Genomic DNA, 27,734 nt, shown 5'->3' on the forward strand with positions numbered 1-27,734 from the left:
GTCTCATCTGTTCTGGCCCCTACCCAGAAACCCAGAGACACCTCCATGAGACAGTCTGGAAAGCAGATACAAGCTCCCTGGCCTCTGGATGAGAAGAGGAAGTTGTATGGAAAAAGGGGGGGAAATCCAAGTCTGATATTGCACAACAGGTGAAGCCCCATGTTGCCCCAGTGCAAGGAGTCTGTGCTCTCATCTGTAATTCCCTGGTAAAGCATTTCTTCACGGTGTTCAGGCTTCTTGCCATCTTCCCTGCTGATCTGGCCTCAGAGGAGTGGAGTCTCCTCCCTTCCAACTTGCTCAGGGCCAGGGAGGTGTGGGGAAAGGGTTCCAGGGTGAGGGAGGAAATCTGGATCCTGGCCCTAACCCTGCCTTCTCTCTAATAATGAAACAGTGATGAATGGGCTCATTAGACAAAGCTCTAATGGGCTTCATTAGACAAAGGAGAGGGTGGATTCCTCCCAGTTAGGAATGCAAGACACCCAGAGGCCCCCCGTGAGTCTGGAGAAGAATCAAGACTCCTCTTACTGTGATGGGTGTGGAGTCGTTGGTGGAGCTTTGGCCCTCATACTTAGCTGCTGAAGCAGCACTCCTTTTTTTAGATGCCTCAGCTCATTATAGTTCTTCATCCTAGAATGTGTCCACTTTACCCTGAGTTTCTCCTGTGGGGAAGTTTGCCTCAATTTCAGTCTTCAAACTTCAAGCAAACTGTTGCTCTGTTGTGTCTGACTCTTTGTGACCCCATGGGCTGAAGCACACCAGGCTTCCCTGTCCTCACTACCTCCCAGACTTTGCTCAGACTCATGTCCATTGAGTCAGTGACGCCATCCTACCATCTCATCCTCTGCTGCCCCCTTCTCCTCTTGCCCTCAATCGTTCCCAGCATCAGGGTCTTTTCCAGTGAGATGGATCTTCACATCAGGTGACCAAAGTATTGGAGCTTCAACTTCAGCATCAGTCATTCCAGTGAATATTCAGGGTTGATTTCCTTTAGGATAGACTGGTTTGATCTCCTTGCAGTCCAAGGGACTCTCAAGAGTCTTCTCCAGCACCGCAGTTCAAAAGCATCAATTCTTCGGTGCTCTGTCTTCTTTATGGTCCAACTCTCACATCTGTACATGACTGCTGGGAAAACCATTGCTTCTTTCTAGAATGTTCCATTCCCTTCCACACTGAGCTGGGGTGGGGGTGGGGTCATAATGAATTACTCTGGTATTGGTGATTGTATTAGCCTCCTACTGCTGCTGTAACAAATCACACACATTCAGTGTCCTAAAACAGTTATTCTCTTAAGCTTCTGGAAGTCAGAAGCCCACAATCTGATTCACTGAGCTGAAATCAAAGGGGCTGTGCTCCTTTTGGAAGTTTTAGGAGAGAAACCTTTTTCTCACCTTTTCCAGCTTCTAGAATTGCATTCTTTTTGTAGTCCTTGGCTCATGGTCTCTTCCTCCATCTTCAAAGCCAGCAGCATGGTATTTTGCTTTTGTTTTCATATTGCCTTCTCTTCTGTGGTCAGATCTCTGTCCCTCTTATAAGGACATATAAGACTAGATTTAAAGTCCAGACAAATAACCCAGGATAATCTTCTCATCTCAAGATTTTTAACTTGATCACATCTACGAAGTCCTTTTTGCCATATGAGGCAATATTCACAGGTTCTGGGATTAGGATGTGAACATCTCAGGGACCATTATTCAGCCTGCCACAGTGATCTAGACCTTGTGTTGGGCTTGGGGATCATGGATTCTCTCTCCCAACCCCTTCCCTCAGACTAGTGTTGTGTATCTTTTGCCAAAGACCATGTCATTTCCTTCCAGGCCACCCCCAACTTCTCCTTTCATTCTCTTTAGGCCCTGAGAATATCTGTCCAGTGGAAATTTCTATGATGAAGGAAATGTTCTATATCTGTACCATGCGACATGGCAGCCATCAGGCACACGGCTCGAGTGCTGGCAAGCCCTTGAAATGTGACTAGTGCAGACTTCCTGGCAGTCCAGTGGTTAAGAATTCACCTGTCAGTGCAGGGGACATGGCTTTGATTCCTAGTCTGAGAGGATTTCACATGCTGGGCAGCAGCTGGGCTCATAAGCCACAACTGCTGGGGCTGCGCTCCTTAGAACCCAAGGTCCACAGCCAGAGAAGTCACCACAGTCAGAAGCCCTCATACCGTCACTGCAGAATAACCCCACCCACCGCAACTCAAGAACATCTCCACCAGCAATGAAGACCCAGACCGTCAAAACTAAAGTAAGTAATTAATGTTTAAGAATGTGACAAGTGTAACTGAGGCACTGAACTTTATTCATTATCTTTATTTTTGGTTGTGCTGGGTTGTTATTTCCAAGCGAGGGCTTTCTTGCAACGAGCCCCTTGCAACGTTGCCCCTTGCAACGAGCGGGGGCTACTCTCCAGTTGTGATGTGCGGGCTTCTCATTGCAGTGGCTCCTCTTGCGGCAGAGCATGGGCTCGATGCATGCAGACTTCAGTAGTTGTGGCTCTCTGGCCTAGTTGCTCCATGGCATGGGGAATCCTCTTGGACCAGAGCTCAAACCGTGCCTTCTGCATTGGCAGGCATACACCCATCCACTCCACCATAGGAAAGTTCACAACTTTAAGTTTCTTTTCATTGAAATTACATTTAATTGACATTTACATAGTCAGTTGCAGCTCATGGTTACATATCAGACAGCTCAGATGTAGGAAGATCAAAAGTAGAAGGCAAGACCAGTCAGGTTCTTGGCTTCTAGCCTCTTCTCACACCTTTTGGGATCAATTCAGCCCCCAACATCCTTCTCTCAGTCCTGCAGAATCCAAAGCCAGTTTCTACAGGAACTCTGGGATGATGGGAGTGACTGAGGACAGGGCAAGGCAGGGAATTGTGTCTGTTGGCCTCAGAGAGATACGTAGTCTCAGTTCTGCTTTTCCACCACACTAAGAATGCTCAAACAAGAAATGCAAATCAAAACCACAATGAGGTATCCCCCTCACACTGGTCAGAATGACCACCATCACAAAGTCTACAAATAATAAATGCCGGAGAGGATGTGAAGAAAAGCGGACCCTCTTACACTGTTAGTGGGGATGTAAATCGGTGCAGACACTATGGAAAACAGTACACAGGTTTCTAAAAAAACTAAAAATAGAATTGCCATATGACCCAGCAGCCCCACTCCTGGATGTATATCTGGAAAAGATGAAAAACTTAATTTGAAAAGATACATGCACCCCAGGGTCCACAGCAACACTATTTACAGGTTCTGCAGATTAGGACGTGAACATCTCGGGGGACATTATTCAGCCCACCGTGGCTATTTACAATAGCCAAGACATGGGAGCAACCTAAATGTCCATCAACAGTAGAATGGATAAAGAAGGTGTGATACATAAATACAGTAGAATACTACTCAGCCATAAAAAACAATGAAATATTGCCATTTGCGACCACGTGGATAGACCTAGAGATTATCACACTAAGTGAAGTCAGACGGAGAAAGACAAATACTCTATGTGATCACATATATGTGGAATCTAAAAAAAACAATAATACAAATGAACTTATTTATAAAACAGAAACAGACTCACAGACATAGAAAACAAACTGATGGTGACCAAAAGGCGAGGGGAGAGAGAGAGGAGGGATAAATTAGGAGCATGGAATTAACAGATATACACTACTATATATAAAATAGCTAAACAACAAAGATTTACTACATAAGACAGGAAATTATATTCATTATCTTGTAATAACCTATAATGGAAAAGAGAAATATATATATATATATAACAAACTATATATATACATATGTGTATATGTGTGTATAATCTGAATCACTTTGCCATACACCTGAAACACAGTACTATAAATCAGCCATAGTTCAGTAAGAAAGAACACAAGCAGTTTTGAGGTAGCCCCCTCTTTACCCTACTTATACAATGAGCTGTTCTTTGGGGGACCACAGTGGCCCATCAAGGAGCACAGAAAAGGGAACTAATCTGCGACTTGGCACTGGCCTTAACACTTTCTGGGTGGCCTTGACAAGTCACTTCTCATTTCCTAGTCCTCAGTTTCCATAATATGACAGGACTGGACCAGATGGTCTGAGAGCTCCCTCCCAGCCTGTGGATCAAGACTTAATTGGGCATATAATTCTATTTCAGCCCATGATCTCTCTGACTCATGTCATGGGAATGCTTGATTGAAGGACTGTCAAGGAGAAATGGCCTTGGATCATTCCCACCACACTCCAGAACCAAATCCGACATTTATTCTTTTGTCCTCGTGACAACAGTTTGCGTTTGCTCTGGCTCTAGATCCACTAATTTAACCTGCCTGATGACCCTGGGAGGATAGACATTATGGCCCTCTTTAAGTGAAAAATCTGAGACTCAGAGAGGGAAAGAGAGAATCTTCCAGGTACCAGGCCTCTTAATGAACACTTTGCACATCATCTCATAACAGTCCTTCAAAGTGAATAATATCACTCCCATCTTACAGGTGTGAAAACTGAGGTCCAATAAGACAATGAAACAGGAAACTGAGTACTTGTTTGCGGAGCTGAAAACTGAACTTCACAAATTTGTGAACACTCACAAGGGCAAAGTTTATTTTAGAGGATAGAGATACAAAACTCTCAGCATGGACACTGAGAGGGGGTGTGAAGAGCCCCCAGAAGGTGGGCATAACAGCCATTGATATCTTTATTAGAATTGATCTGTTCATTTGTGGTTGGCTTGGGGCCAGATGTGTGTAATTTCTGACCAATCAGTTTCAAAGTTGGAGTCTCCATTTTGTCATTTTTATGGCTTTCTTTTGGCTCCCTGTTTCTCAGTCCTCCCACACATTGCCATCCCTAGACCCTTTTCCAAGACCCCAGACCATTCTTTAGGGACCAGAAGTATGTTTACGAGTTAATGGTCCACCTGGAGCTTTTTTTCCTTGATAAACTGGATAAGCAGTTAATGATTGTCTTGTCCTGGGTCTGAGTGTTTTATAACCCTCCAGACCAGGGAGGCCTTCCTCTGAATGCCTAGAAACTGGTACAAACAGTTTAGCTTTATGTTAAAGAAGTGAGATGTTTACTTGAGAAGAAAAAAACTGAAATTAAAAAATAAAAGGAACCGAAGTCTCAGAGTCCTATACTGCCTAGCAATTTCTGCTTCAACAAGATGACCTTCGTAATGATAGTGAGGAATGGAGGCCCATTTTTCTGACTCTGAACTACTTCATCTTCTCTCATTTACAACTTCCCTGCAAGATGTTTCACAGCAGCACAGATATCTTTTTGAGTCTTCCTTTCACAGTCCTCCCCAAGCAGACCTGCAATCCTTAACAAGTCACCTCACCTTTGAGCCTCCATGCCCTCATCGGTAAAATTGAGAATAATAGTCCCTACTTCATAAGGGTGTTAAAATCCTCCTTGCTAAAAGTACTAAGTGAAGTTTGTATCTTTAGACATTTTACCCTATATTCCATCCTCAGTCATTGTTCATTCTTACTGTGTTTGGAAATTGTAGTTTGTCCCTATTCATAATACCAGGCAGTTGTAGTAAATTAGATTTACTACAAATCAAATTAAAGCACAAAGAAACGGTCTACATTAAAAAAAATTTTTTTATTACAAAAACACTTGAAATCAGTTACATTATCCATGTTTTCACAATAGCAGAGGAACAGTGATGGCAGACCATCCCCATGGGGGACATGTGTCCTTTGGTAAAACAAACATAAATAATGGGAAACAATAGCAAGTACAGTAATAACACAACACAGAATAAAAAAAATTAAATTAAGAGAAGGGACAGGGACTACTGAAGGGAGCTGTGAGCATGGAGAAGGTGCATCTCGCTGAAAAGCGCCGGGTTCAGGTGACCTTTCCTGCAGAACACCTGCCCCAGGGCTCAGAGCAGCTCAGTTCAATTCAAGGTCATCCATGTACTCCTGGACCCAGGGCTCATTGGGGTTGGCGCAGACTTGCCTGCCCTTTTTGGTCTGGAATCTGTGGAACCAAGAGTGGACAGGTGAGAATCCCTTGAGACCTTGCCTGTATTGGGTATCTCCCCATCCTTAGCTCATGTTACACAGCCTAGTGGGGGCTGCTGGAACCTGATTCCTTGTAACTTCCTCCCTGGGGTTTAGCTCTAGCCTCTTGGGTTGCCCAGATTAGGAACCCATGAGTTTTGCAATCAATGTGGATGCAACCTCCCCATTCATTTCCAGCTATCCTCATCAGTGACTTTTCCACGTGTTTTCTAAGCGTGCTTTAAAGAAACAGCTCGCACCTCCTGTCATCTTTTTTATTTACTGCTTAATCGCCCCTCCACCCCAAATAGATTCCCCTTCTTTAATCTTGCCCTCACCCTTGCCTCCCTGAAAAGCCCGGGTTTGATACTCACACCACGGCTGGCTGGGAGCAGAGGCTGCTGGTCTCATAGTAGTCAATCACAAAGTTGCGAGGGATCTTCCGCAGGGTATAAGTAAAGCAGCAGGCTGTGGGAGGGTCTGAGCCCACTGGAAAGAAAGGCTGAGGTGAGACCTAAGTTCTACAAGGAGCTCTTCATTTTAGCTTCTAGTCATAGATATTCAAGGGACATTCCTGTAGATCTATCAGATCCCCCAACATGGTCCCTTCTATTCAAGCCCACCCACTCAGAGTAGGAGTCTTATTCTGAACAGAGGATCCTAGAGATGAAAGAATTCTACAAGGTTGAGGCTGGATTGGGTCTCAGTTCACAGGTCTTTAACTCCTTTCATTTTACAGATGGGGAAACTAAGGCACTCAGAGAGACAGGGACTTGCTTAAGCCAGCCTATGAGTTGCTCTTTCTTATGAAAACAGGAACTTGAATATTACTGAGTGTTTACTAGGCTCTGCATTTAACAGCAGGCTACTTAGAGATCTCCCTGGCTCCTTTTGGCCCGTTCCCCGAATGCTACTGTTGGACCAGCACCAACTAGAAAAGTCAGTTCTCTCTACATCCTGACTCGGGGGCCACGGGAAGGGTGGACTTACTTGGTGCTGAGAGCGCAGGAGAACAGAAGGCAGCTGTGAGAACGAGGAGGGACAGGACAGTCACGCAGAGCTTCATGGTCTTGGCAGAGGAGAGATTCGCCCGGAGCTTGGACTGTAGCACCCAGAAGCTTCAGAACCCTTCTGTGTCCTGTGCTGATCTTGAGCTGGGAACCCCTCTTTATAGGAACTCTGAGGCCTGGGACAGAGGTGAGGGCATTGGAGGGCGAGCGGAATTTCCAGGGTACAGATGATGTCATGGTGCCGAGAGGGAAACTAAAGCTAGCTGACAGTGAGGAGCTCTGCACAGCTTTCTCTTCCTCAGTGGTGTCATCACAGAAGAAAGCGGAGGGAGGTGGGGGAGGAAAGAAGTGGGTTGAACTGAGGGAAGTGGTACACCAGAGACAGTGACTGAGACTTGGGGGCAGAATTGCAAACCCAAGAGGAAAGATGGAACCTTCACACCTGCTAGCAGGGGCTTGTAGATGAGAACCATCCTGCTCTCAGTGGTTAGCACCTCCAGAAGCTACAGGCTTCATGTCAGTTCTTCCAGGGTGGCCACAGGCCTGGCCCCAAGAAGGAAGAGGAAGCCAGGATTCCATGTCCCATTGCAGGGCCTCCTTCAGCTGGGCTGAGTGATTTTAGCCCCCTGTATATTTCCCTGGGCATAAAGAAACAGTCCGGCATTGAATGTGCAGAAGGCTGCAACAGAAGTATAGCCTCCGCATAGTAAACGTTTATTATGTGCCAGGCACTGGGCAAGCTGCCCTACACACACAAGACATCTATAACCATATAACATCCATCATGACCCTGAGCAGGGGTGTGATGATTCCCCAGGCAATGAGGATCAGAAAGCAGAACAGAAACCGCTGATAATCTCAAGGCCACACAGCTTTTCACTGGTAGTGCCATGATTCATCGGACCCTAAAAATCTATTTTCTTTCCACCTGCCACCTCCAGGACACATCTAGAAGGTGACCACAAAGAGACAGAAACTGCTGGCCACCTCGGGGCCATGCCCACACAAAGACCCAGGGTTGAATGCAGGAAAAGAGTGTGGGTCATCTGTCCTAGAACAAGAATGGAATGCAAAAGAAATCAAGCTTTCCTGTGCTCTCTCAGGCCAATAAAAGAAAAGGAGAAAGAATTTAGAAGGAACCTAGAATTTAGGAGGACACCCAGATGAAGAAAATTCCTCCATTATTGGGACTTCCCTGGTGGTCCAAGTGGCTAAGACTCCACACTCCCAATGCAGGGGGCCTGGGTTCAATTCCTGGTCAGGAAACTAGATCCCACATGCTGCAACTAAGAGTTCGCATGCTGCAACTAAGACCTGTTTGAATATTTTTTAAATACATAAAAAGTTTTTTAAAAGAATATTCCTCCACTATAAAAAAGGAATTGGATATACTTGGCAATGAATTCATCTATGTTACAGATAAAGTATCTACTCTGATCGTGTGGGAGTTCCACAGTCATCCAATTCCTTGTATTCATGTAAAGCCCCGCCTGGTGCAACAGCTGCTGTGAGCCTTAAGGTGACTATGTGAAGTTTCCAAAGGCCAGGAATACAGTAGTGCATGAACTGGGAAAGTTAGAGTCATGGGCTCAAGACCACTACCCACCTCTAGCTCAGTCACCTCTGACCCCCTGCTCACCCCCTCTTCCACATTGCCACCTGCCTCCCTCTGCTTTGAAAAACAATGAAAAGTGAAAAGAGGGAGCCAGGCCTCCTGGGAACTGTAGCAATGTGGAAGAGAAGGAGTCAGAGCATCTTGGAAAATCTCAGGATCACTAAATACAGTTCAACATCATCCTACTTCATCACTCTCCCCTCTCCCTCCCCACCATCTACACAGCCCTCAGCCTGTACTTCTTTCCTTTAACCTTTCTGTCCTCACCCTTTCTTTTCTGTGAGTCTTGGTTCAAATGTTCTGATCTTCACCAAGACTGCCATCCCCAGGTCTAACAGTCTATGATCCCTGATATCTAAGCAAGTATCTCTCAAGTTCTCTCCTGGTTGTGGAGTTTCATCTGCACACATCTTTTTTGCTTCAAGAGCAGGAAGATGTGTCTGATAGCACCAGGAATCTACACAGATTTTGTGATCCATGGCATTTCCATTCACCCCAAGTCACCTGCTCTTTGTCAGGGCAGACAGAGCTGAATGAAGCCCCACCCCTGCCCTCAAAGAGTTCTTAGTCAAGAGGTAATGATGACAGTGACGGAAATAACTATCTCTTAAGATAGAATATGGTAATCTCATGTCAGAGGTAGAAACAAAATGTCAGAGAGCCCAAAGTGCGGAAAAGACTATCCCTTGGGTGTAAATGAATCATTCCAAGTCAAGGCTAAGTTCACTGTGCATTAAGGAAGAGTACTTGACGTGGAGACCTCAGTCTAAATGAGTGGGGAGTGCTAGTCTTTAAGCCATGGAAGGCTTATGAAGATGCTTAAGAAGAATGATAAGAATAGGTGATTAGCCACACAAAGGATGACTGTTGATTTTTGCCTCCTAGCCTTGATTTGATCTTTGGCTAATGCAGGTAAAATGTTTTTATTCGTGAAGGTCTTAACAATAATAGTGCGCTCACACCAGTGAAATTTCACATGGAGAATACAAAGGCTTGTGTCAATATTTTTAGCTAAATTAGTAGCCTCCAAGATTTATACATTGAGGTCTTTTCTAAGTAATAATCGACTCTACAGTCCATGGACTTCTCCAGGCCAGAATACTGGAGTGGGTAGCCTTTCCTTTCTCCAGGGGATCTTCCCAACCAGGGATCGAACCCAGGTCTCCCACATTGCAGGCAGATTCTTTACCAGCTGAGCCATAAGGGAAGCCCAATAATCAACAGAGAATGATAACAAATGCCTTTTGTATGCACAAAAAAATTGCTCTTCTCCTCTAGGGAACCTTCCCTGACCTCTCGCAACTGAATTCTGTATCTCCCTCTGTGCACCTCCATTGCTTCATCTATAATATGTCTATCTACTCGATTGTCTCCTCCCCTAGAAAGGGAGCGCCTTGAGGCAGAAATTGTGTTCTGCTTTTCTCTGCGTATACAACAGGTGTTCAATAAACACTTGGTTAATAAGTGCCCAGAGGCAGCCCTAACTGTTTTAATTTGAGGGGGTGTGATGGGTAACATGGACTCAGGATGTGAATTCAAGGGGGTGTGATGGGTAACATGGACTCAGGATGTGAATTCAAATGAATTCAAATGAATTCAAATTCAAATGAAGTCAAATGAAGTACGAATGAACTGGGCATTTGACACTCTATCCAGAATGTTTCTGGGGGTTTTGTTTTGTTTCCTAATTCTATTTATTTATTTATTTATTTATTTATTTATTTTTGGCTGTGCTGGGTCTTCACTGCCGGGAGGGCTTTTTACCTCTAGTCGCGGTACCTGGGCTTCTCATTGCAGCGGTTTCTCGCAGGGCACAGGCTCTAGGGCTCACAGGTTTCAGTAGTTCTAGAGCACAGGCTCGGTAGTTGAGGCGCACAGGCGCAGTTGCTCCGCGGCGCGTGGGTCCAGGATGAGGGATCAAACCCATGTCTCCTGCATTGGCAGGTGGATTCTTTAGCACTCAGCCACCAGGGCAGCCCCTATTCAGAATGTTCTGATGGAATAGTAACTCCTGCTCCCCCTCTTTCAACCCACACGCCCAGTGGGTTTATGGTGAAGGATACTATTCCAGGCCTCGGCTCTTCCCAGTTCAGGCATGTCAGAAGTGACAGTGAGGCAACCACGGTCCAATAGATTGGACCACAGGGCATACTGTGAGCCGCCCCCTCACTCCCGAGCAGGGAAACTCTCCACTTCCCCCTCACTCGTGCTGATAAGAGGTTTCCCTTCCCACGCCCCCCACCGCTTCCCTACGCTGCCACTACGCTCGAAACTCCATCCTGGGAACTTTCACATCTGTTTCAGCACTTTGTCCTCCCAGCTTCCCGAGGCTGAAAGCAAGACCTCTGACTACAGCCATCACATGACCTTACAAAAGCCCTAGTACTTTTAGTGTTGATTTCCCTCAACACTTTTGATTTCCCTCAGCACATCCATGTCTGTGATTTTATCTGAGTCCAATCTATTTTTCCATGCCTCAGATTAGGAAGCAAGACCTAGAGAAGTAAAACAAAACAAAACTTGATTAAGGTTACATAGGATATATGTCAAGACTCAGTTTCTTATAACTCGTGGTCCAGAGATGACCAAACTTCTTTGACAGGTGTGACCTTCTGAGATCACACGTGGCAAATCTCTGTAGGTACCAGACTCTCCGGAGAGATTACAAAAGCTCCTTCCGGCTGAGGAACCGGAAGCAGAGGTGGTCAATCCCGACATTCTCTGCTTTTGTTAAAGGGGAGGGCTGAGATGCAAGTGTAGGGGAGATCGCTGGGTGCCAAGACCAAGAGCACTAGCCTCTAAGGAGGCAGAGTGCCCAGAACTAGAGAATTCCTTGTGAGTGAATGTTGAGACTGCAAAGCCAAGCTGAGCTAGGATTTGTGGTCATTCTGCCAAGATCATAAACCAAGAAGAGGTGAATCCTTTGGTCTGGCCAACATGGTAGCCCAACTCCTTGGTGGGAATGGGAACAGAAATGGGATTGTAGATTGAAAAAGTAGGGACACAATTATCTGAAGTGCAGGGTTCAGGGTGGAATCCACAGAATAGTGAGCGGGTTGAAGCTGTCCATCAGTGCCTCTTCTTAAAGTGGAAAAGTGCCTTCACAGCCGTCCGAAGCCTGCTGTGTAGCTGTCAGAGGTGGGCGGCAGTGACTTCAGGGGATGTCAACTTCCTGAGAGGAGTTTATTTGGTGGGTTCACGAAGAAAACTTTCAGCATTCCTTCTGGAGCATCTTTCTTCCTTCAGACAACACTTTTACACCTGTTTCAAGTTCTTTACAGGCTGGTCATGGGGCACATCCAGAAATAGAACAAAATGATTTAGTAAAACTTTGTTGGGGACCAACTATGTGACAGGCATTGAGTATACATGTTAAAGGCTTTCAAAAAAGATGATGCCTGATTTTTCAAAAATTTATGTCAGTTTTCTTTTCTCTTTCAGGGAATATACATGGTTACTGTACAAAATTTAGAAATTACTGGAAGGCATAAATAAGAAAACAAAAATTATCCAGCATTCTGTACATGGTTTTGTATTTTATTATATTTACTTAATATCTTTTATGGAACCAGTATATCTTATTGTTGTTACTGTGTATTCTTCCGTGTTATTAAAAAGTTATTCAAAATTAGCATTCATGATGTTTCATTGTGTGAGTATACCAAACTTTTATACCAAAATTTATATTTAACCATTCTGTTACTTAGCCCCCTCAGGTTGTTCTAACTTTATTCTAAATTTAGCTGAAACTTGAAGTATGATTAACCAAGAAGAGTGTGAGAATGGGGTCATTCGGGAAAAGAACAAGAGACTTGTACTTTTTAAAATATATAAGATAGATTACTTGAAATATTTCAGTTATAATGATAATAGTAACGAACACATAGCACTTACCATGAGCCGGTCCCGTTCCAAGTCTTTATAGATACTAATGTATTTCGTTAGTCAATCCTAAACCAGTCACTCCTAAAAGAAATCAGTCCTGAATATTCATTGGTAGGACTGATACGAGAGCTGTAACTCCAATACTTTGGCCACCTGATGTGAAGAACTGACTCACTGGAAAAGACCCTGATGCTGGTAAAGACTGAAGGCAGGAGAAGAAGGGGACGACAGAGGATGGGATGATTGAATGGCATCACCGACTCAATGGACGTGAGTTTGAGCAAGCTCTGGGAGTTGGTGATGGACAGGGAAGCCTAGCGTGCTGCAGTGCATGGGGTAACAAAGAGTTGGACACAACTGAGGCACTGAACTGAATGTATTTCATCCTCACAGCAGTCCTCTGAAGTAGGTACTGTATTATCCCCTTTCACACATGAGAAAACTGAAGCACAGAGTTAGTAACCCACAGAAGAACACACAGCTTATACATGATAGATGTGGAAATGACACCAAGGAAATATGACTCCAGAACATAAATAAATCAGAAAATGAGTATGTGCTTATTATAAACTTGTGTCAAAAGCTTAATAGCCAGAGTTGTGTTATCATGATGTAAAATGTCTTTCAGTTTTGCATTTTGCGTGTCTTTAAGCAGTGCAAATCATGGATTTCTCTCTTTTCCTTAGAAAATTAAGGGAGTTAAATAGTGGTTTCCTTTATTTGTTCTAAATACTAAGCTCTGCAGCTGTCATGGGATATAATAGAACTTAAAGTATTTCACTCTGGCCTATGATCTACAAGAAGGGGAAATTGTGCTTTACTAAGTGACACTTCATTCATAAAAAGCAGAGCAGAGACCTGCACTTTTAAGGAATCGCATGCAGTTCAGAGTATGACTCTTTGTTTCCAGGAAGTCTGAAGGAGGCAAGAGATGAGGCCAAAGGGGAAACAGAAGTCAGGTCAGAGAGGGGAAGCTTCTATTTCATGCTGGAAACAGTGCAGACTCTTTGAAGGGTTTTCCAGAGACAGAGACTGACTTAAACAAAATCACTTTAAATGCCTTGTGATGGACAGATTGAACAGAGGCAAAAACTGGAGGGAAAAAAACAATGGACAGGATACTCTTACAGCTGTCTTGGCAAGAAGTGGCGAGGGTCTGCCTGACACAGAGGCAACGGGAAAGGTGAGAAGTCGATACACTCCGTTTCAAGTATACTGCAGCGTCTGGCTGAACAGATGGAGGAGATGAGAAGGGAGGAGTCGAGGGTGACTTGGTAACAGGGCATGCTTTTTACTGAGTTACAGAGGAGGGAGGGGACAGGTGGAAGGATCTAATCCAGTACCAAGACGTGTACCCCACTTTCTATGCATGTGCACACACACACCACACACACACAAACACACAATGGCCAGAGGAAAATGACAAGAACTCAAGATAGGAAAGGCTCTGGCTGCAGAAAGGAGGGGCTGCATCGATGAGATACAGCTAGAGGATGCTAGAGGATGCTAGAAAGGGCCCCTCAGGATACTGTCTCTGCCCACGTGAAACACGGGGCCAAGCTGGCTGCAGCCTGACTCTGTGGACCACAGCTGAAAAAAGCAGACCAGGGCTGGGCGAAGGAAGGGTGTCATTATCAGTGAGCCCCTCCACGGAGCCACTGCTGCTGGAGGGAAAGAGCTGAGATCGATATCTGGGGATGTAGAGCTGTGGGGCCGGAAACCGGAAGGAAACCAATCCGTCGGGTCAGGGCACAGGAAGCAGGGAGGAGGTGAGCAGAGAAGGACAAGGCGGAGGTGTGGCAGAACCTGGATTATTCAGCCAGAATTCCCTGTAGTCTTGGCTGGGGATTTTCTGCTGGACTGAAGTGGGGCCTCAAAGAGGCTGGAATGAGCTAGAAACCTTGCACTCAAATCAAACCCCTCCATTTGATTTGAAAGATCATCATGGTGGAAAGATCCACCATGCTGATTGTTGGCTACTTTCTGACATCACCACCTATAAGATCTTAGGTAGCCCCCCAAAATCAAGACCTTGACACCATGGCCTTTCTGAGCCTTTATATAATATCAGTATTTCAATTCTAGTGAGATTTTGGGTCTAATACATGCTGTCGGTCAAATCAATGAATCATTTTTTCACCAAATACTTATTAAGGCATTGTGGTTATTGCTGGAGATGCACTGTTAAATAATGCGGAAATGTAAGGGCTTACTGGTGGCTCATTGGTAAAGAATCTGCCTGCCAATGCAGAAGACGTGGGTTTGATCCCTAGGTCAGGAAGGTCCCCTAGAGAAGGGAATGGCAACTCACTCCAGTATTCTTGCCTAGAAAACCTGATGGACAGCAGAGCCTGGAGGGCTACAGCCCATGGGTTTGCAAAAGAGTCGGACATGACCTAGCAGCTAAACAATAAAAACAGCTGAAATGTAAAGCTGACTAATTCTAACTCTGTGATCCTGGACGAGTCACTTCACCTGGGAACATCAATTTACCAATTAGGAAATTTCTGAGACCCTTCCAGCTCAATCATCCTACAGCTTCCTTACATTATTCATTCAGTATGTACACATGAAACTCATACTTTGTATACAAGTATATTTTTTTCTGATTCAAATAAAAACATATATGGCCAAGAACTATTTATTACCTGGTTTTAGGATTAGTATGAAAAATCTTACAAATATATAATCACTAAGATAGAATTTTATATTCAATAAATCACTTTTATTAAAAAGAACAAAATTATAAGAATTAGAGGTTACATCAGAAAATTAACCATTTTATAATCACCATGTGCTAGAATCTGATTTAAATCCACAAAGACATGGCATGAATTTGATTTAAAATCAACAGGACATGCGATAGGCACATGAAAAGATTCTCAGCATCACGTATTTTTAGAGAAATGCAAATTAAAACCACAATGAGGTATCACCTCACACTGATCAGAATGGTCATAATTAAAATGTCTACAAATAATAAATGCTGGAGGGGGTGTGGAGAAAAGGGACCCTCCTACACTGCTGGTGGATACAAATTGGTGCATGACTATGGACAACAATATGGAGTTTCCTTAAATAATGAAAAATAGAGTTACCACATGATCCAGCCATCCCATCCCTGGACATATATCTGGAAAAGATGAAAACTCTAATTTGAAAACATATATGAACCCCAATGTTTAAGCAGCTCTATTTACAACAGCCAGGACAGGAGAGCAACCTGAATGTCCATTGACAGATGAATGGATAAAGAAACAATGCCATTTGCAGCAACAATGGATGGACCTAGACATTGTCACACTAAGTCAAGTCAGTCAGAGAAAGACAAGTATCATATGATACTACATATATGTGGAGTCTAATATGGTACACATGTACTTGTGTACAAAACAGAAACAGACTCACAGACATAGAAAACAACCTTATGATTACCAAAAGGGAACCAGAAGAGGGACAAATTAAGAGTTTGGGATTAGCAGAAACAAACTACTCTATATAAAATAAATAAACAACAAGGACCTACTTATAGCACAGGAAACTATATACAATATCTCGGTGTGAACCTTAATGGAAAAGAATATGAAAGAATGTAAACAACTGAATCACTTTGCTGTACATCAGAAATGAATGCAACATTGTAAATCAACTATACTTCAGTAAAATTTTTTTTAAATTTTAAAATAAGTAAAAATAAATTTGCTTTAAAATAAAAAATAAGTAAAATCAACAGAACATCTTTTAAGTTTGTGAAGAGACAGCTACCTAGATAACTAATTATTTCCCAATGTGGAAAGTGTAGTAATGTCAGAGGTAGATAATAAGGTCCATTATCAGAAATGTGGTTGATTCAGCAGTTTCCAGTTCCTCCTTCTCACCCTCCTCAATTCAAATCCGTCCACTCTCAGAAACTGAATCACGAGTGTGAAGGGGGTTCCCCCAAGGGTAAAGGGAATGCAATTCGAGTAATCGACTGAGGACTGGGAGCGAGCGGGCTGGGTGTGAGGAGGAGGCATTGTCTATGACTAGAGTTTCCAATGAAGCAGGCGATAGACTCCTTTTTTTTTTAAATTGACAGTAACAAAGAAAGACAGCTGGATGCTACAGCCCCAGTGAGATCTGCTACTGCCCCACATCTTGCTTTTGTTTCACCTCCCTCAGGACCAGCATCAGGAATCATAGAGATGGATGGAATCAAAGCTCGTGTGTTTTAAGGGAAGTACCTGTGCAGACGTAGGAAGGACAGAATTCCTAAGGTGTGGTTTCACTTGGCTTATGTCTTATTTCCTCCATTATTCTAGCTCCTTTGGGAGAATTCAAAGCCCTCTTGGACTGGCCCGAATTTAACTTCTTTGCTCAAATTTGCTCCTCCATCCTGCAGCTGAGTCAGAACAACTCACTTCTCTCTCTGACCCAGCAATTTCACACCTGTGACTCTGCATCAGCTGATCAAGTCATCTATTGCCACACTGTCTATATATGTTCAAATCCTGTGTCACTTTCAAGACCCAATAATTCTATCCCTTCTGTGACAGCTTTCCCTATCCTCTCAAGAAAGCCTATGACTCCCTCCTCCTCTTGCTCTGAGCTTTCTCCTATTTATCTCCTAAGAATTTTAGCACTTCCTGCTAAGTGCTATGGTTGCCTGTTTATACTCTACCTGCTCCTATTAGACTGGGTGCATCTAGAGGATAAAGATTGTTAGAAAATATAATCCATAATTTAAAAGAACATATATATATATATATATATATATATATATATATATAGTATATATGCTATATATGCATATATATATTTGTATATATAGTCAACAAAAACAAGATCAGGAGCTGACTATTGCTCAGATCATGAACTTGTTGCAAAATTCAGACTTAAATTGAAGAAAGTAGGGAAAACCTCTAGCCCATTCAGGTATGACCTAAATCAAATTCCTTATGGTTATACAGTGGAAGTAACAAATAGATTCAAGGGATTAGATTTGATAGAGTGCCTGAAGAGCTATGAACAGAAGTTCATAACACTCTATAGGAGTTGGTGATCAAAAACATCGCCCAGAAAAAGAAATGCAAAAAGGCAAAATGGTTGTCAGAGGAGGCATTAAAAATAGTTGAGAAAAGAAGAGAAGTGAAAGGCAAAGGAGAAAAGAAAAGATACACCCATCTGAATGGAGAGTTACAAAGAATAGCAAGGAGAGATAAGAAAGCCTTCCTCAGTGATCAGTGCAAAGAAATAGAGGAAAACAATAGAATGGGAAAGACTAGAAACCTCTTCAGGAAAATTAGAGATACCAAGGGAATATTTCATGCAAAGATGGGCACAATATAGGACAGAAATGGCATGAACCTAACAGAAGCAGAAGATATTAAGAACAGGTGGCAAGAATACATAGAAGAACTATACAAAAAAGATCTTCATGACCCAGATAATCATGATGGTGTGATCATTCACCTAGAGCCAGCCATCCTGGAATTTGAAGTCAAGTGGGCCTTAGGAAACATCACTACGAATAAAGCTAGTGGAGGTGATGAAATTTCAGCTGAGCTGTTTCAAATACCAAAAGATGATGCTGTTAAAGTGCTGCACTCAATATGTCAGCAAATTTGGAAACCTTAGCAGTGGACACAGGACTGGAAAAGATCAGTTTTCATTCCAATCCCAAGGAAAGGCAATGCCAAAAAATGTTCAAACTATTGCACAATTGCACACATCTCACACACTGATAAAGTAATGCTTAAAATTCTCTAAGCTAGGCTTCAACAGTACATGAACTGAGAACTTCCAGATGTTCAAGCTGGATTTAGAAAAGGCAGAGGAACCAGAGATCAAATTGCCAACATCTGTTGGATCATAGAAAAAGCAAGAGAATTCCAGAAAAACTACTTCTGCTTCATTGACTATGATAAAGCCTTTGACTGTGTGGATCACAGCAAACTGGAAAATTGTTAAAGATGGGAATAGCAGACCACCTTACTGGTCTCCTGAGAAACCTGTATGTTGGTCAAGAAGCAAGAGTTAGAACAAGACATGGAACAATGGACTGGTTCCAAATTGAGAAAGAAGTATGTCAAGTCTATATATTGTCACCCTGCTTATTTAACTTAGATGCAAAGTACATCAGGTGAAATGCTGGGCTGGATGAAGCACAAACTGGAATCAAGATTGCTGGGAGAAATATCAACCTTGGATATGCAGATGACACCACCTTTATGGCAGAAAGCGAAGAAGAACTAAAGAGCCCCATAATGCAAGTGGAAGAGGAGAGTGAAAAATCTGGCTTAAAACTCAGCATTCAAAAAACTAAGATCATGGCTTCATGGCAAATAGAAGGGGAAACAATGGAAATAGTGACAGACTTTATTTTTTTGGGGGGGGGCTCCAAAATCACTTCTGATGGTGACTACAGCCATGAAATTAAAAGATGCTTGCTCCTTGGAAGAAAAGCTATCACAGACTTAGATAGCATATTAAAAAGCAGAGACATTACTTTGCTGACAAAGGTCTGTATAGTCAAAGCTATGGTTTTTCCAGTAGTCATATATAGATGTGAGAGTTGGACCATAAAGAAGGCTGAGCACTGAAGAACTGATGCTTTTGAACTGTGGTGTTGGAGAAGACTCTTGAGAGTCCCTTGGACAGCAAGGAGATCAAACTAGTCAATTCTAAAGGAAATCAGTCCTGAATATTCATTGGAGGGACTGATGCTGAGGCTGAAGCTCCAATAGTTTGGCCACCTGATGTGAAGAACTGACTCACTGGAAAAGACCCTAAAAAAAAAAAAAAAAAAAAATTAAAAAAAGAAAAGAAAAGACCCTGATGCTGGGAATGATTGAAGGCAGAAGAGGATGACAGGGGACAAGATGGTTGGATGGTATCACCAACTCAATGGACACGAGTCTGAGCAAGTTCTGGGAGATGGTGAATGACAGGGTAGACTGCCATGCTACAGTCTATGGGGTTGCAAAGAGTTGGACATAACTGAGTGACTAAACAACAATGATATATATGTCGGTATCAGTGGGGCTTACCAGGTGGCTCAGTGGTAAAGAATCTGCCTACCAAGCAGGAGACACGGGTCTGATCCTTGGGTCAGAAAGATCCCCTGGAGAAGAAAATGGCAACCCACTCTAGTATTCTTGCCTGGGAATTTCCATGGACAGATGAGCCTGGCGGCTTATAGTCCACGAGATCACAAAAGAGTGGAACAGAACTTAGCAGTTAAAGAACAGCATATGTATAACTGGGTCACTTCGCCATACAGTAGAAATTAACCCAATATTGTAAAGCAACTATATCAGTAACATTTTTCAGAAGATCATTGGAAAGAAGTAAATCTGTTTCCCAATATAAAAATGTGATTTGTACAGTAAGTGCCCACTAGTTATCCCTCTTGTGTGTATGCGTGTGTGCTTGGCTGTTTCAGTCATCTCTGTTCCAGGGATCTTCCTGACCCAGGAATCGAACCTGCGTCTCCTGCATCTCCCGAGTTGCAGACAGATTCTTTGCCGTCTGAGCCACCAGAGGTGGCCTATGCCCACTAATAATAATAAAACAATAAAGGACAGAAAAGAAGATATGTGTCTGGCTGAGAAAGAAGACCCTCTCGCACCACTGAAATTATGAGTTGAAAAGAATAGGAAAGGAAAACTGCTCTGAATTTGGCATTACTTACGGTCCTCAAGTAATGCCAAATTCAGACTTATTTTCCTGAAGGGCTGCCCAAGTGGCGCTTGTAGTAAAGAACTCCCCTTCAAAAAGTCAGACACAGCTGAAGCGACTTAGCATGAGCGCGATGTTCCTCAAAATAATTCAGAGAAATGGAAATCAAGACTTCATTTTAGCAAAGGTATTCGAAAGAAACCTTAGTATATCTATCCAAAAATTCTTTCAAGTTGAACAGTTAACAATAACCTACTTTCCAACTGGTTGTCTTGTCAGTGCTTTAAGACAGAATGTGTCCATAAATCTGTTGGCTCACCAGGAAGGTAATACATTTTTACTACAAAAAAATGAGAAAATTCCAGAAAAAGAGGAAAACAAAATTAATCATCCATTCTTCTGTCACACAACTATAAGTACTATTGATGCTTTGAGCATTTATTTCTAATGCTTTTCATGTTTTCCATGCCTAGATCATATATACGTGTGTGTCTGCACACACACATATTTGGTTACACTATTTACCATATATGTGTATGTACACATATGTATTTATATAATTCTGTGTACATTTAGTACTAATGTAGAATTAGTACATTTAATACAATTAGTACATTTTTTATCTTACTTTTTGACAACTGAGGTTAGATTATATTTTTGCTACTTCCTTTAGTTTAATGGTTTAAAAAGAAACATTCCAGTGGATATAGCCTATCTTACTTTATCATCCCCTAATAGAGAAAAATTTATATTTCCTTATTTTGAGTTGTGACGCTGGGGTCAGCCCCTTCCTCTCTGAAGACATCTCTGTATTTGGGCTTGTTTCTTCAGAACTCTTTCTTAGAAATGTGATCTCTAGATTAGTAGGCATAAGTATTTTTAGGCTCCTGACATATTAACACCCACATCTAATTTCTCTTTATGATTTTCAACTAGCGTTTAACCCAGGGGCCCTGGTCATTCGGTGACTGTTTGATGAATGGACGAATGACAGAAACATGACCTCAGGCTTCCTGGTCTCTGGCGGGAATTCCTTAATTCAGTTCCTTCCATCCAAAGGAGGCTTGTGCCCCCTTGCAGGGCAACATCGCACCTAACCATCTATTTGTGTGGTTAGAGCATCTGAAGAATCACACTTTCGGTTCTGTGGGAAGGTCTGGGATGGAGAATTCATTAGAGGCAGGGACCAGACAGGAATAGCCCTGGGTGGACATATACCCTTCTCCGGATGCTCACAGGGGAAACCATTTCCTCACATGCAACCAGAACAAGTCATGTGTTGCAGGCTGACACTTATGGCTGAGAGAAGCTATTCTTGGATATCCTGAGGCCCTGTGGTTGTCGGAGACCCCGAGTTGTGCAACACTGCATGAAAGCACCGCTATGCTTAAAATTTTCCCTCCTCACCCCCAGATTCCACTTCCCCATCTGCCAGGGCTGCCTTTATAAAGAGCCAGGGAGATGGTCTCCCACTGCAGAAGGACAGAGGCAACAGCAAGCACCGAGTCCCCCCTCAGCTCCACTGACCTCAAGCCCACACTCCGACTCGCAGCACCATGAAGGCGCCCGCGGCTGTCCTCGCTGTTCTCTGCGCCATCGCCCTCTGCGGCCAGGTCTTCTCGGCACCATGTGAGTCTGGGTGGTAGCTGAGGGGGTCTGCATGCCAATCTTGTGGCCTTGAGAGCCCCCAAGAGAAAACAGAGAACTTTTTAAGGGTTATGAAACATTTTTAATCTTTTTAAAGGGAACCTCAGATCGAGAGCCAGGGTGAGGGAGTTATAGTCCCATTTTACAGACGGCAAAACGGAGACCCAAACAAATGAGTTTGTAAGAGGCAGAGTCCAAATCTGGTTACTGCCCAGTGGTGTGAGTTTTCCACTAACCCTTCCTAGGTCCCCCCAAGAATTTGTCCTTCGGATGTCTTATGAGAGACAGCCAAGCTTTTTTCTCTTGCTAGGTTGTGACTTCTTGCTCAGTCGTTAAGTGGTGTCTGACTCTTTTGCGACCCTGTAGGCTGTAGCCCACCATGCTCCTCTGTCCTGGCATTTCCCCGGCAAAAAAATACTGGAGTAGGGTGCCATTTCCTTTTCCAGAGGATATTCCTGACTCAGGGATTGAATTCACATCTCATGTGTTTCCTGCATTGGCAGGCGGGTTCTTTACATCTGAGCCAAAGGCTAAATGATTTCCTGACCCAAACACAATTTCCTGAAGGGAGAAGTGATAAGAGAGAGCCCACAGTAAAGAGTCAAAAAGGAAGCGGGGTTCAGACAGAAATAAAGGACAGAGACAGGGAAATTTCTAGGCAAAACCCCCAGCGCCTCCCACTGACCGGTCTCCCCGTCTGCACCCTGAAGCGGGCTGTCTCCCTCCCCGAGTCTGCATCACCCGCCCACAGATCACGGGTCTCGCCTTTTCATCTGAACTGTGACTCAGGTTCATTCTGTCCCTTCCTCCACAGTTGGCGCTGACACCCCAACGGCCTGCTGCTTCTCCTATGCCGCCCGGCAGCTTCCTCGCAAATTCGTAGCCGACTATTACGAGACCAGCAGCCAGTGCTCCAAGCCTGGCGTCATGTAAGTGCCAGCCTTCCTGCCCGCCTCTGGGGAGATGGGGGATTTGGGGTTGGGGCAGGGGTCGCACCCAAAGGCACAGACAGGCCAAAGGAGCCATCGTGGAAGGCCCAGGCCTCCAGGGCTTATCAAATATGGAGCACCTGTGTCTCTGAGGAGTGACCTGACCTGGCCAGGCTGACAGAGTCTGGGAGGGCTGAGCTGCTCGGGACAGGGATTGGGGGTGGGGGGCCCCCAAGATCTCCCCCCTCTGCATTCCGCAGCGTGTGACCCTTCCGCTCCTCTCCACAGCTTCCAAACCAAAAGAGGCCGGGAGCTCTGTGCCGACCCCAACGAGGACTGGGTCCAGAAATACATCACCGACCTGGAGCTGAATCTCTGAGTGGCCTGGAAGCTTTGAGGAATCCAGTGACCTCAGGGGCCCGACTGGGCAGCAGGGGTCTGAGCCTTGGGGGCACCCCTGCCGTCTCCGTAGCTACCTCTCCTGTGCGCTGGTTGTTGTCAAACAGCCACACTCTGGGACCCATCCTTAACTGAAATTGCAACTTATTTATATGTACTATTTAATTTTGTAATTTAATTTCAATGCCCCACTGGGGTCTGGGACTGTTTGCTCCCAGAGGTCCCGAGATACCTTTTCCCCGGCCTTCCCCTCCCCCTCCCCTTGCACTTCGGGGACAGTGGAGGGATGGTCGCCAGCTTGTTCCAGGCGGAGATGACGCCAATGCCGCCAGACTGACTTGTGTGTACTTGATGTTTCTCTTCAGTGTCGTGTTCAGCCCAGCAAAATAATAAAGATGCTCTTTTGGAGAGTAAACTAGCTTCGAGTTTGGTTTTGTTTCTCTGGCAAATCAGAATCACTGATTGACTTTCTCTGAAAGACAAACATCATACGATATCATTTATATATGGAATCTAAAAACTGGTACACATTACCTACTTACAAAGCATGACCTGAGTCACAGATACAGAAAACAAACATGATTACCAAGGGGGAAAGGAGTAGGGGATGAACTGGGAGTTGGTATTGATAAATGCATACTACTATACACAAGAGATAACTAGTAAGATCCTACTGTAGAGCACAGCGAACTTTTATTTTGTGTTCTGTAATGACCTGTGTCTGACTCTTTGCAACCCTATGAACCCGTCAGGCTCCTCTGTCCATGGGATTTTCCAGGCAAGAACACTGGAGTAGGTGGCCATGCCCTCCTCCAGGGGAATCTTCCTGACCCAGGGATCGAACCTGCATCTTCTGTGGCTCCTGCATCGCAGGCAGATTCTTTATGGCTAGCACCACCTGGGAAGCCTGACTATGTGTATATGTATGGCTGATTCACTTTGCTATACAGCAGAAACGAACACAACATTGTAAGTCAACTATACTCCAATTAAAAATTAGTTTTAAAAAAAGAATCACTGGTTGAAAGACATAGTAAGTTAAAGAATAGGAAGATGGGAAATGGAGGGAAGCTGAGAAAGATGAAGAGGGGGCTACATACCATAGAGCTACTCTGTTTGACAGTTGTGATTGAACAACGGTGACTGCCATATCAATAAAGGAAGGATGCTGCAGCCATCAAGCCATCACATTACTGCTGCCCTGACAGTGAGCTCTGAGGGAACTCAGGATAGAAACAGGATGCCCAGCATCTAGCCGTCAACCGCTACAGTCACCCCAAGAGTTCACATTGAAGAGACTCAGACGGTGGAGGTGTACATCAAAGGAATGATTTCAGTGATCCCACCCTCTTGCCTCTCCCCGTACATACAAAAAGACTGAATTCCTTAACTTGAGATATCTGGTTTTCTTTAAATAGCAGTTACCTTTGGATGTCCCAGCTACCTGGTCTTTGTTGCAAAAACTCCTTTATGTATATCCTGGCTCCTCACCTTGCCTCTACAGAGCAGTCTCTCCAAGTTAACTGAGATACTGCATTCTTGGCTTAAGTGCTCAGTTTTGTCCACCAATAAATCTTAACTCTCGACTTTTAGATTGTGCATTTTTTTTTCAGTTAACACTCTGGAGACACATTTCCAGAACACTGAAACTGTGAGTATTTTATGTATCAAATGATAATGTACATTAATGGATATCATTAAGAAGAGTGTCTGTAGTACATATTTACTATAAATCAAACTTTGTTAATAACAACAACTAACATATGAGACTTACTCCAGGCTGAGTGCTTTTTCTGCTGTGTTCATTTGATCCTCACAATAAAATAATATAGTTTAAGTGCTATTTCATTCTCAGTTGACAGAACAGTAAACTGAGGCTGCAGGGTCAGAGAGGTTAAGCAACGTGGACAAGATCACACAGCAAGTAAACAGCACCATTGAGTTCTGAAGCCAGATTCTGATGTAACTAGAGACTTTGCTCTTAATCACTAACCAGGTTATTTCCCCAAATGCGACTCACCTGTATTCAAATCATAAGCAATGATTGTTTAAGCCACTTACATCAGAATTTCCCAGGTATGTCCCTGAGAATTGATATGTCTACCAAGCTTATCAACCATTCCACATGCATGTTAACAGCTGAGAACCACTGAAATAGTCAATAGAATTCACTTCTCTTTTCCAGATGTGCTGTATATCTGCATAGGGTAACAGATATATTGAACATTTTTTTCCTAGAATCCATGCTCCACAAAACAAATGACTAATGTTAAAGAAGAGAAAAACAACCAGCCTACATGTGGAACAGGATTTTGTTTATAGGTTTACCGTGAAAGCTCGGTTATTTAATAGATTGCCGGTTTTATAGTTATAGCTACAAGAAATGTACCCTGAAATAGAGTCCTGTTTGTAGAAGAAGGAGAAATTCAGAAGACTTGTGTGAAACTCAAACAGATATTAACTTTTATGAACCACAATTATTTCATTTTGTTGAAAAATAATCTAATTTTCATACCCAAATTAGCTTAGATTTGTAGTGATCAAACTCTCTAGAGTACAATTCAACATTACTATTAAGCAAACATTAAGATGCCTATACTATTGTACCAAAATATTGTTTGCACTGATTCCATTTCTAAGAATGTATTTTGAAGCAACATAACCAAAGGTAAGGAATATACAGACACAATGATATTCTTTGCAGCATGGTTTACAAACATCAAACAAATGTAAATAACCACTTAAACCAGCAGAAGACAAAATCAGTAGAGAAATGAGATGTCCACCAATGCAGTTTTCAGTAGTTAGTAAAAAAGATAACACACATCTATATCTATGGAAATTGTCCATAATATTAGATGCAAAAGATATCTGTTTACCTCTAGTAAATGCAAGGATACTCTACACATATGCTACAAAACTATACATATAGGACAACATTATTTTTACTTTTAGCAACTAATAAACACATATTTGCAAAGGCATATTTGGAAAGATACATATCAAATAGCTAACTATGGTGGTTTCTTAGAGGAAATGGAATTTTTATTCTTCTTTCTTTAAAGGAATGGAGACTATTTTCTGTACTTTTTTAAAGTAGAAATTTTTATTTTTTTATTTTAAAGTTTTTATTTAATTTGTTACAAATTGCTTCTGTTTTATGTTTTGGTTTTATGGCTGTGAGACATGGGGGATTTTAACTCCCTGACCAGGGATCGAACAAACCCACACCCCTGTACTGAAAGGCGAAGTTTTAACCACTAGACCACCAGTCTGTCATTTTAAATTTGGTTTATTTTTTTATAAACATGTATTGCTCACCTTTCCAGTTTCACCTTTGATCATCAGATACCCTTTTATGCATCAAATCATAAAGTACAGTAATGGATACCATTAATGGGTACATCCATGGGTGGATGGAATATCACCCATCTATCAAAACTACTTTCTGGCTGGGACCCTAAGTTGACACAGAGATAATAGAGCTCAGCTGAGCTCAGAGTCTTGATGTCATAATGGCTTTTTAAAAAATTAATTAATGTATTTATTTATTTATTTTGGTTGCACTGGGTCTTCATTGCTGCCTGCAGGCTTTCTCCTAGTTGCAGTAAGTGGGGGGGCTACTCTTCATTGCAGTGCACGGGCTTCTCATTGCAGCTGCAGAACACGAGCTCTGGGGGGCACAGGCTTCAGTAGTTGTGGCCCACGGGCTCAGTTTCTCTGTGGCATGTGAAATCTTCCTGGACCAGGAATCAAACCTGTGTCCCTTATTTTGACAGGTGGATTCTTATCCACTGTATCAGCAGGGAAGTCCTCATAATGGCTTTCATCAAATGAGAACAAGGCAAGGAACAAGTCCTTTCACTTAAGGCTTTCCTCTCACACATACACACACACACATGCACACACATACGGAGCTCCTTCTAAAAAGCATTTTACCATCCCCTTCCTTTAAGAAATGCCCCGTTCCCCTAAAACTGAACTGGTCAACCCATGACAAGTGTGAAGATTCTATCAGGAGAATGAGAGGAACAGCTTTGTCCCCAAAGAAGCAGGGGAGGTGTCACCATTTCTTTGCTGTTGGCTTCCAGCATCTTAGGACAAACAAAATCTGCTCACTTCTGCTGAACTGCTTCTCACGGCCTGGAAGCCCAAAGGCAGACAGGAGCACAGTTGTGCCCACTATTCCCTCAATACAAGTGTTGTGAACAAAGTGTGTAAGAACAAAGAGAATTGAGTGCAAGGAGAACTGAGAGCATGGGAACTGCACTGTTAACCAACGAACAGGGCATTTCAGAGTCCAAGGCTTGGCTGAGATCCTTGGTCAGCCTTTCTGGTTGACCTCCCTGGGGATTGTCCCCCTTGGACACACACGTGTGCTGGGGAGGAGCCCTTTTCCAGGTGGCAGCCAACTTCTTGACCATGTGAGTTAGAAGCCTAGAGTTTGCCCTAGGTGTTGAGCAGCTTACAGCTATTTTGGAGTGATCTTGTAGTTTCTCTGGTAAGTAACATCTTTCTGATAACAGCAGGCTTCTGATCTCTTTGCTTCTGATCAATTCCATGAGCTCAATAAC

At 43.3% G+C, this 27,734-nt stretch overlaps 2 protein-coding genes across 2 annotated transcripts; one reads left to right on the forward strand and one right to left on the reverse strand.

The window, feature by feature from the left end:
• Window positions 1–5,590: 5,590 nt before the first annotated feature.
• Window positions 5,591–7,331, reverse strand: LOC110132063 (C-C motif chemokine 4). The gene is made up of 3 exons (XM_020885166.2): window positions 7,007–7,331; window positions 6,391–6,505; window positions 5,591–5,993 (listed from the first exon to the last, which is right to left on the reverse strand). The coding sequence occupies exons 1-3, from the start codon at window positions 7,080–7,082 to the stop codon at window positions 5,906–5,908; spliced, it is 279 nt and encodes a 92-aa protein (XP_020740825.2). The 5' UTR covers window positions 7,083–7,331; the 3' UTR covers window positions 5,591–5,905.
• Window positions 7,332–21,551: 14,220 nt separating this feature from the next.
• LOC110132062 (C-C motif chemokine 3) lies at window positions 21,552–23,578 on the forward strand. Its single transcript, XM_070478393.1, has 3 exons — window positions 21,552–21,814; window positions 22,647–22,761; window positions 23,050–23,578. Exons 1-3 carry the CDS (start codon window positions 21,742–21,744, stop codon window positions 23,138–23,140), a joined length of 279 nt encoding a protein of 92 aa, XP_070334494.1. The 5' UTR covers window positions 21,552–21,741; the 3' UTR covers window positions 23,141–23,578.
• Window positions 23,579–27,734: the final 4,156 nt, after the last annotated feature.

Source organism: Odocoileus virginianus, chromosome 17 (genome assembly GCF_023699985.2).
Source record: "Odocoileus virginianus isolate 20LAN1187 ecotype Illinois chromosome 17, Ovbor_1.2, whole genome shotgun sequence".
NCBI lineage: Eukaryota > Metazoa > Chordata > Mammalia > Artiodactyla > Cervidae > Odocoileus > Odocoileus virginianus.

What these genes read in the sequence shown, in the direction of transcription:
- LOC110132063 (XM_020885166.2), bottom strand. Translation starts at nt 7,082, where the DNA reads ATGAAGCTCTGCGTGACTGTCCTGTCCCTCCTCGTTCTCACAGCTGCC. An exon ending in TCCTGCGCTCTCAGCACCAA is followed by an intron (nt 6,506 to 7,006) that starts GTAAGTCCACCC and finishes CTTTCTTTCCAG; the next exon opens with TGGGCTCAGACCCTCCCACA. An exon ending in TGCTCCCAGCCAGCCGTGGT is followed by an intron (nt 5,994 to 6,390) that starts GTGAGTATCAAA and finishes TTGGTTCCACAG; the next exon opens with ATTCCAGACCAAAAAGGGCA.
- LOC110132062 (XM_070478393.1), top strand. Translation starts at nt 21,742, where the DNA reads ATGAAGGCGCCCGCGGCTGTCCTCGCTGTTCTCTGCGCCATCGCCCTC. An exon ending in CCAGGTCTTCTCGGCACCAT is followed by an intron (nt 21,815 to 22,646) that starts GTGAGTCTGGGT and finishes CTTCCTCCACAG; the next exon opens with TTGGCGCTGACACCCCAACG. An exon ending in TGCTCCAAGCCTGGCGTCAT is followed by an intron (nt 22,762 to 23,049) that starts GTAAGTGCCAGC and finishes TCCTCTCCACAG; the next exon opens with CTTCCAAACCAAAAGAGGCC.